General features: G+C 34.8%; 1 protein-coding gene across 1 annotated transcript; it reads left to right on the plus strand.

Moving 5' to 3' along the window:
• The first annotated feature begins 420 nt into the window (after positions 1-420).
• On the plus strand, positions 421-2,485 carry LOC102591317 (cytochrome P450 CYP82D47-like). The gene is made up of 3 exons (XM_006364749.2): positions 421-1,070; positions 1,271-1,590; positions 1,686-2,485. Exons 1-3 carry the CDS (start codon positions 452-454, stop codon positions 2,310-2,312), a joined length of 1,566 nt encoding a protein of 521 aa, XP_006364811.1. The 5' UTR covers positions 421-451; the 3' UTR covers positions 2,313-2,485.
• Positions 2,486-10,182: the final 7,697 nt, after the last annotated feature.

Consider the following 10,182-nt stretch of genomic DNA (forward strand, 5'->3'; position numbering starts at 1 on the left):
GGATAATAATGTAGGTAAATGAATGACCTAAGGTTACATAAGTTACAATGTATAATGAGGTAGAATAATGGGTGAAATTAGTGGTAGATCATGACAATAGTGGTTACAAGAGTTGCACCACAATAATGACCACATTCTTGTCAACTTATACCCACTAACATATGCACTTAATATTTTACTTTTAATATTAAAATGCATAAACACCAACACCCAATAATTTAAAAAAATCAAACCATTAAACCAATAACCTATTGCCGATAAACTAATAACTTTTTTTCGGTTCGAATTATCGATGTCGATTCGATGTTGAACCGTCCTACATTATTGAGTATCTATAGTCAAAGAACCTTATCCAATTAAAGCCTAATGGCAAAATTTATTTTTGACATTTTGCATGACTCTATTTTTTATTTTAAAAAGAAGCCTAACTCGTAACAAATCAACTATAGCCATGGATTTATCTGTGATTGCCCTTACACTAGCTATCTCCTTCCTTTCTTTCTTCTACCTTCGCAAGTTTTTTTTCGCAGCTCATACGCGAAATAGAGGTGTACCAGAACCTACCGGAGCATGGCCTATCATCGGCCATCTCCACCTCCTCAACGGATCTCAAATGCCACACAAAATCTTTGGTCAAATGGCAGAAAAATACGGTCCTATTTTTCGATTAAAGCTCGGAGTAAATCAAGTAGTAATCGTGAGTGATCACAAAATAGCCAAAGAATGTTTCACCACAAACGACAGGGCCTTTGCGAACCGGCCCAAATCCCTAGCTTCAGAGATATTAGGCTACAATTATGCCATGTTTGGGCTTGGGCCTTATGGGCCTTACTGGAGAGAGATTAGAAAAATAGTCACTATTGAATTTCTTTCAGCTCGGCGAATCAAAATGCTCAAACACGTTAGAGAATTTGAAGTAAAATTAGCTGTAAGAGAGACTTATGAATATTGGCTGAAAAATAATAGTAGTAGTAATTTAAATGGTGCTGTAAAGATGGAGATGAAGGAATGGTTCGGGAATTTAATTATGAACAGTATGGTCAAGATGCTATTTGGAGTACAATACACAGGTATTTAATTTTGAATTTAAGTTATACACATACATATGACTAAGTATTATTCAAAATTAATAATTTGAATCTCGAAATTCCAACTGCATAAATATAAATTGAGAAACAGAGAGTACTAGATAATAATGCTTTGAGTTCATGTAGTTGTAGAAATTTGGATGTTGAACGAAACCTAAATTGTGGATCCACCCCTGTAACAGATAAGGAAGATGAAGAAAGGAATAAGGCTCAGAAAGCAATAAGAAGATTTCTTGAATTATTTGGGGTCTCTGTTGTGGCTGATTTTTTACCTTATCTAAGATGGTTGGATATTGGAGGACATGAGAAGGCAATGAAAGAGACAGCTAAAGAAATGGACTTTATTATTGAAGATTGGTTAGCAGAGCACAGAAGAAAGAGAAAATTAAGGGGAAATAAATGTGGGGATGAAGATGATTTCATGGATGTCATGTTGTCCATTTGTGAAGACAAAGATCTACATGGTTTTGATGCTGATACCATTATCAAAGCTACTTGTGTGGTACGTTTAAATTTTGTGATCTTAAATATTTCACATGCAAACTAATATACTAACTAATATACTGCTGAAATTTTTGGTTTTGGATTGGTACGTAGGTTATGCTATTGGCAGGAGTAGACACTACTGTTGTAACTTTGACATGGACTTTATCTTTACTCCTAAACAACTACCAATCACTAAAAAAGGCCAAAGATGAGCTAGATACTCATATTGGTAAGAATAGATGTGTCCAAGAATCGGACATCAAGAACTTGATTTATCTTCAAGCTATTGTTAAAGAATCGTTCCGTTTATATCCAGCCACTCCGCTCTCACTACCCCACGAGTCGATTGAGGATTGTGTTGTTAGTGGCTACAATATACCGAAAGGGACTCGCTTAGTACTGAACATATCAAAGTTACATTATGATCCTGAAATATGGCCAAATCCCCAGGAGTTTAAGCCAGAGAGGTTTTTGACGACTCACAAAGATGTCGATGTAAGGGGCAATCACTTTGAGTTGATTCCGTTTGGTAGTGGAAGGAGAATGTGCCCCGGTGTTTCATTGGCCCTTCAAGTTGTGGAATATGTGCTAGCTGTTTTGTTGCAGGGGTTTGAAATTAAGAGGCCTTCAGATGAAGCAATTGATATGAGTGAGAGCTTTGGATTGACAATTCTCAAAGCTTCTCCACTCGAAGTTCACCTAACTCCACGCTTGAATTCTTATCTTTATTATGAATGAAATGTTGATCTTTTTCAGTAAATTAAGGTTATAATTATGCTATATTGATAATTACAATGTGTATTTGAGTTTTATATTTGTTTTAGGGGAGTGTAGAAATTAAAATTCTCGTCCAGAAAATAATATTCAAGACCGAAAAATATTGCAATAATCGTATTTATTTGTTATCAAAATATGAGTGTTACAACCTCTATGAATCCCTGATTCATTTTTTCGAATAGAAATTCAAGAGCTTTTGAGCTTGATCTTTAATTTAATGGCTTTGATCTTGACTTATACTTAGATTAAAGAGCTTTTTGGGCTTGTTTTTGAATTTTGATGAACTTGAACTTGATCTTGAATTTAAGGGCTTTCGAGTTTGTTCTTGTATATGGTGATCTTGATTTTGAATTGTTCTTGAACCTGAATCTTTGAATTCTTGAACTTGTAGTTTGTAGAGAAATGAATTGTTCTTAAACTTGAATGCTTGAATTCTTGAACTTGTAGTGAAATCGGAGGCGTTTGATCCTAAAGTAGGTCATTTTTGGCCCACTAGTATATACATATATATAGATGAAAATTGCGCTAAAAAATAAACATATACTAGTTAATTAGCTAATATCACTATAGTTTGAATTAATTATGGTTCACAACTTAATTTTAGCTTTAATTACGTCACTTGTTCTCTTTTATACATATACAAATACAAATTATACACATATATATATACAATTATATGACATATATACAAATACAATTAGCCTCTCACCACTCTCTGACCTTTCTCGCTCGCCTCTCTCCTCTCTCTCCCAATCTCGCTCGCCTCTCTCCTCCCTCTCCTAATGTCTCGCCAAATATACAAATACATATGTATATCCGTTATATATATAATTATCTGACAGATATACATATACAGTTCATCTCTCTCCACTCTCTGCCCATTCTCGCTCGCCTCTCTCCCTATCTTGCTCGCCTCTCTCCTCCCTCCCACAATCTTGCTCGCTAGATATACAAATACATATGTATATTAGTTACATATATACAATTATTTGACAGATATACATATACAATTAGACAAATATACATATACAATTCGCCTCTCTCCACTCTTTTCCCTCTCTTGCTCGCCTCTCTCCTCCCTCTCCCAGTCTCGCTCGCCACTCTCCTCCTTATAAAATGTAGCTACGAATCGTAATTAACAAACTATAGTTATGGTGGCACCCTTAGAATTTAGGTATTTATTTTTATGTTTTCCTTCATACTTTTAGGTTTTTAATCCCTATTTTATTTTTACTTTTAAAATCGTTTTTCAGCTCTTGCACACCTTTCAGAATCACAATCCTTCAATGTGAAAAATTGTCTTCTTTTAATATATTTTATAATATAATATAAATAAATATATGATATATACTAACTTTGGTGTTCTAGGAGGAGGAGGAGGAGGAGGAAAACGGAGGAGAAGAAGAAGAGGAGGAGGAGGGGGAGAAGGAGGAAGAAGAAGAGGAAGAGGAAGAGGAAGAGGAAGAAGAAGAAGAAGAAGAAGAGGAGGAGGAAGAAGAGGAAGAAGAAGAAGAGGAGGAGGAGGAGGAAGAAGAAGAAGAAGAAGAAGAAGAAGAAGAAGAAGAAGAAGAAGAAGAAGAAGAAGAAGAAGAAGAAGAAGAAGAAGAAGAAGAAGAAGAAGAAGAAGAAGAAGAAGAAGAAGAAGAAGAAGAAGAAGAAGAAGAAGAAGAAGAAGAAGAAGAAGAAGAAGAAGAAGAAGAAGAAGAAGAAGAAGAAGAAGAAGAAGAAGAAGAAACATAAAATATTCGAAGTTTAAAAATGTGAGGGAACTCTTTATTTATAGCCAATAAAGATAGTATGGACATGTCCTTATTATGTCTTATCATAAAAGACACAAATCTTCATAAAAAGTCACAACCCTTTAAAAAGGTCAGAACTCATCCAAAAAGTACAACTCTTTAGAAAAGTTACAACCTTTCAAGAAAATCAAAACTCTTTGGAAAAGTCACAACCATTTGGAAAAGTCACAACCATTTGGAATAGTCACAACCCTTCTGAAATGTCACAACCCTTTTAAAAGATCACAACTCCTCGGAGAAAAAAGAAGAATAGAAAACATAAAAAAATTGAAGTTTAAAAATGTGAGAGAGCTATTTATTTATAGCCAATAAAGATAGTATGAACATGTCCTTATTGTGCCTTATCATAAAAGACACAAATCTTCAGAAAAGTCACAACCCTTTAGAAAGGTCATAACTCATCCAAGAAGTACTACTCTTTAGAAAGTTACAACCTTTCAAAAAAATCTCAGCTCTTTGGAAAAGTCACAACCATTTGGAATAGTCACAACCCTTTTGAAAAATCACAGCCCTTTTAAAAGATCACAACTCCTCAGAGAAATCACAACTTTTTGAAATAGTCTCAACCTTCAATATGAAAAGATATTTGTTTTTAATTTGTTTTTATAATATAAGTAAATTTAATATAATATAAAATATATACTAAATTGAATGTTTTAAGTTTGGGGTATTATAATAATTTAACATTCAAGTTAGAGAGTTCATTCTTTTAAGGTAGTACTAGTTTCTAGGCACATGCTTTGCGTGTGTAACATGTATTAATGAGTATATTATTTCTTAAGAAATTAAATATTATTAAATAATATGATTTGAGTTCTTTTTTATAAAATGTGTCTAATTGGGGCTTCTTACTTTGTCTTACTACTAATTGTGACACTCCAATTTCATGACCTCCAAGTGAATGCACCAAGATAATAATATGAGAAGTTAATAAAATAAACTCTATTTATAAGTCAAAAAATGAGTTTGTAAAGCAAAAGAGAAAAGATAACAACTAACTAAATTAAATTTCTAGATAGTATTAAAAAAATTGTTGGTAGAACAGTGTTAGAAGATCAAAAGATTGCATGAGATTAATCATCTGCAAACCATAGTGCAGCATTAATGTTTCTTCAATTAAAAGCTTGGTAGGATTAAGGCTGGGCACCGGAACTGGTTGTACCGGTACCATTCCGGTCCGTTTCGGTACCATTCCGGTTCGTTCCGGTCCGGTAGTATTCAGGACGGGATGGGATACATTGAACCGGTACACGGAACGGAACGGTACCATGATTTGGTACCGGTATACCGGTACCGGTTCATCCCGGTTCATTCCGGTTCCGTTCCGGTCCGGTCCGGTACCGGTCCGATCCCGGTAAATCATTTCTAATTAAAATAAAAAATAATATTTTTGTCATTATTTACTTTTATTAGCATTTCTTTTTTGTTTATTTAATTTTTTTAAAATTACAAACTTAAGTTATTTAACTTACAAGTTATAAGTATAACTTAATAACTTATAAACTTCAAAAGATTCAAATCTTTAAAACTTATAACATAACTACATAAGCTCAAAAACTAAAAAAAAAACTTTATTAAACTTAACTTACAAACTTATATACGTAAAAATTAAAAAAAATATCTTTAAAATAAACTTAAGTAAAATTATTATAAATTTTAAAACTTAAATACTATAAACTAATATAACTTAGAAAAATAAAAAAACATTCGTATTTTCGTAATTCAAAATAACTCAAAAAAAAATAATTATTTTTTGAAATAGCTATATGTGCCGTCCCGTTTATCCCATCCCGTTCCGTTCCGATCCATTCCGGTCCGTCCCGGTTCTATCCCGGTATATAGTGGGACGGGACGGAACCGAGCCTCCATCCCGGTAGTTCCGGTCCGGTTCATCCCGGTACCGGTCAACAACCCGGTCAAACCGTCCCGTTCCGGTCCGGTTCCGGTTCGTTCCGTCCCGGTGATCCCATTCTGGTCCGGTGCCCAGCCTTAGGTAGGATATTATTTACTTTTTACCAAAAATGGTGTAAGGTAACTTTGACCGAACGAAAAAAAAATCTTTCAATTTTTTTACGTTGCCTTTTGAATATCCTGATAATTATAATGAATGTGTTCAAAATGTTATATTAGATTTTTAACCACGAGAACTTTAAACAAATTATTTAATTATAAATATTAAAATTAAGGTGCAGAAAATCGTATTATTTTTTTTTTTAAATAAGAATATTTATAAACATAACTACTATTTTTATATAGAATTTAATTATCTCTTCATCATAACTTAGCTAATGCTATATGTTTCACCTTCTTCTTTTTTTCCAAAAAAAAAAGAGTAAACATTCTATCACATTCATTCTTAAAGATAAAAGTTAATGTTTATGTAAATTATAAGTACAAAGAACAAAACAAAAAATAAAGATGCACATGAGCAAGATAATTAGGTATTCCTTTTTGCTTTTGCCTCTATAATGAAAACTAAAACAAAGACTAATGTAACAAATAGTCTATATTTGAGCATATAAAATAAAAATATGAAATTAAAGCAAGTTGCTAACAAAACAACAATTCAACTAGATAAAGAGATACAAAAGTTTCATTATAATTCGAATTACTACAAATAAGTATAAAACTAACACACTAAGCTCTGATGCTTCTGAAATTGAATTCCTATCTATTCTCGTGATTGTATAAGGGCATCTCACAACTTTCATCCGAAATTATGACATCATTTCATCAGCTTAGAGCTTCTACACTGTAACACCTCGGAATAGAGATGGCTAGGAAAGGGGCAAAAGTAGGCAAGTCACCATCCCAAAGCTGGGCCATGAAACCCTCTACGGAACCCTTGACGGGCCGTGAAGGGGACCGCAACTCATTATGGGGCTCGTGAGAGGTTTCCAGAGCTACCAACGCCATCGTCCTTCCCACGGAGGCCTCGATAGCCCACGGTGAGGTTGACGGACCATGGTAGTGGTCGTCAACTGACCCATTAGGAAGGGGGTCTTCCCCTAGCCACTGGTCAAGGACCACGAGCGACATAATGGCCTATATACCGTTGACATGCCATGGAGGCCGCCGTGGCAGTGGCATAGGAAGACCCTTAGCGAAGGGCCTCTTCACGGGCCGTGAGGCCTATGACAGGCCATGAAGGCCACCGTCAGTAAGTTCTGTCAGTTTTTAAGTCAGGGTCTTATGGGTCTTTTCCAAATTATTTTAAATCAATACCATGTCGTTTTACCCTTAACTCAAAGTCCTACATAAAGGTTTTTTACCCCCAAAATCACCCATTCAATTCATTCTCTCAATTTACCAAAAAGAAGAGCAAGTTCATCTTCCCCAAAATATTTATCTCTCTAGAGGAAGAAAGAGTCAACCTAGGATTCAAGATCAAGTCTCCAATTCAACAATTGCTTAAGGGCTTTAACAACTAAGGTATGGTAGTCTTCATCTATGGAGCCCTTTCCTCCATAGATTTCCTAAATTCCCCAATTTTGATGTTAGGAATTCCCAATTGAAGTTAGGGCTTTCTACTATGTTATGGGTTCCTTTCAATATTGATTTATTTTACTGTTTTATGAAGTATTAAGCATGAATTGAGATAATTCAATGATTTAAAAATGAATCCCCATGAACCCATGCATACCCCCATGTTTTCTAAGCTAACATGATAATGCCGACTTTTATCCATGAAAGAAGAAGCTTATGAAGTTATGCATGTTCTTTGTCAAAGTGATGAAAAAGATTTAAGATTCTTTGAGAGTAAATTGTATATCTTGATGTTGTTGTTGTGAAAGGATTTCTCACACATCACTCAATACATATATGTGAAATGATTTTCTCACATAAGGATTCATAAGAGTTGAAAGGTTTTCTCAACTAACTAAAATCAAGTTAGGAGCTATTCTAAAAAAAGTTAGTTTGGATTGGCGATTTGAAGTGCCCTCCATGAAAGTAAGTCAATTAAAGAATTATGACTATTCTGTGGGATTTATGCTTAGCACTGAGAGGACATTGAGATGGAAGTTGTCCCGTAGTTTGAGGCTGAGTTTCTAGTAGCAATCTCTTTATCCCTTACCGATTTGCCACCATAGGATCATGGTCTTAATTAGATAGACATGATTGTATTAAATAGGCATTAACTAGTGGATCCACATAATATAGAGTTGAGGTTCTCACCTTGGAAGTGAGAACACCCCTTTTTGGTATGAGGCAGACATCGGATCCCATGTTATAGCTCACATGGTCTCTATGTTGGTTAAGGATAATTCCCACTCTAAAGATGAACTAAGGTTGCTTAAAAAAGTATTTCCCAAGTGTTCAAAAGAGAAGTTTTACTTGCATTGATCATGACCATTTTGATGTTTCTAACCCTTTTCTCATGGTTTTAACTTGATCTTTGCATGAGCATGAAAATCTCATTTTTAGCATGAGTTATATCTCTATGCATTGCTATCATACTTGGTACATATTTTTACTAACACATACTCTTGCCTACATTGTTTTCTCCAATATAGGTCCGACGTTACAGGTTCCCATTCTCGTGGCAGGAGTCACCTTCAGCTTTTACTTAGTAGTGGTGAGTCCTCATGTTTCGAGGACCGAACCCTTATTGCATTCAATTTTATTTTTCAGATATTGTACGTGATGTCAGGGTTACGTCCCGATCACTCTTGATGTAATAGTTGGCTATTGAGACTTAGTAGACTTTCACTTCCATTTCATAAACTCTTTGATATGAAGTATTGTTTTAAATCTCTTGTTTTTCCATAAAATCTTGTTTATGCATGCTAAGTGTCTTGTGTAGGGCCTCTTGGAGTCCTATACACGATGTTACACCTAGGGGGTACCTTGGGTCGTGACGAACTTGGTATTTAGAACACAAGGTTTAGAAAGGTCCTAGGATATCTCATAAGCCACATCGAATAAAGTCTTGTTCATGAGTGTGAAATGTGCCACATTTATGAATAGGAACCTATAAGATGATTAGAAAGCTCCACTTCTTTCATTACTCTAAGTCGTGCAATAGACTGTAACTCTATTAGTCCTTTCTTCCAATTCATTTATGATGTTTTTCAGGAAATGGCCCTTCAAAGAGCTTATGTTAGGAGAAATGTGAACGAGAACGTGGAACAAGAGGCTCCAACTCAAGCTCCTTAGGCTCCAATCGGTACTTTGGCCGAGCAAGTGACCAACACAAAATTTAGAGATGCTTTCCAAGTATTGTCTTAAGCCATGGCGACTAAAGCTAACAGAGAGGTTGTGGTTCCCGTGAACCCAAATGTGGGTACGGTGGCATGTAGAGTGAGGAACTTCACTAGGATGAATCCTCTACAATTTCATGGTTCTAAGGTTGAGAAATTTCCTCAAGATTTCATTGATGAGGTATATAAGGTGATAGCTCCATGGACACGGATGAGGCTATAGAAGCCCTAAGAAGACCATCAAGGTCTCAAGATAAGGAGTTACAAGCCAAGGTTGTTGGGCTTAAATGGGAAATCAAGAAGATGCTTATCATGGACGAAAAGTCCAAGAACGAGTCCAAGAATTGTAGAGAAGAATGAAGTAGGTGCTACACATATTTTATGGTTCAAGTCTAAGCCCAAATGAAAGAACATTGAGCCACACGAAGCCCAACAAAGGAGCCCAAAAAGTTGAAAGGTTAAAGTCAAAGTTTTCTACTTTAAAAACTTCTTTATTTTAAAGTTTCCTATTTTAAAAGGTTTCCTAGTTCAAAGTTTCCTAGTTTAAAAGTTTCGTTGTTAAAGTTTTCCTAGATTAAAATTTCCATAAAAGTAGGATTTAAATCCCATTATATTTGGGATAGGTTTTCCCTATATATAGGGGTTGATTTTATTATATTACATATATGATTATTATTAATTGAGAGTTTCTCTTCTTTACATCTTTGTGAGTGGGTACTTGTGATTTATTTTACAATCTTATAAGAAGGATTCTTAAGAGGCGAGATTAATTCTTTAACTTGATATCTTTGGTTCTTATTCGTAAATTAACGAAGGTAGTTAGTCTTATAC

This window comes from Solanum tuberosum, unplaced genomic scaffold, assembly GCF_000226075.1.
Source record: "Solanum tuberosum cultivar DM 1-3 516 R44 unplaced genomic scaffold, SolTub_3.0 scf00513, whole genome shotgun sequence".
In the NCBI taxonomy this organism is placed as follows: Eukaryota; Viridiplantae; Streptophyta; class Magnoliopsida; order Solanales; family Solanaceae; genus Solanum; species Solanum tuberosum.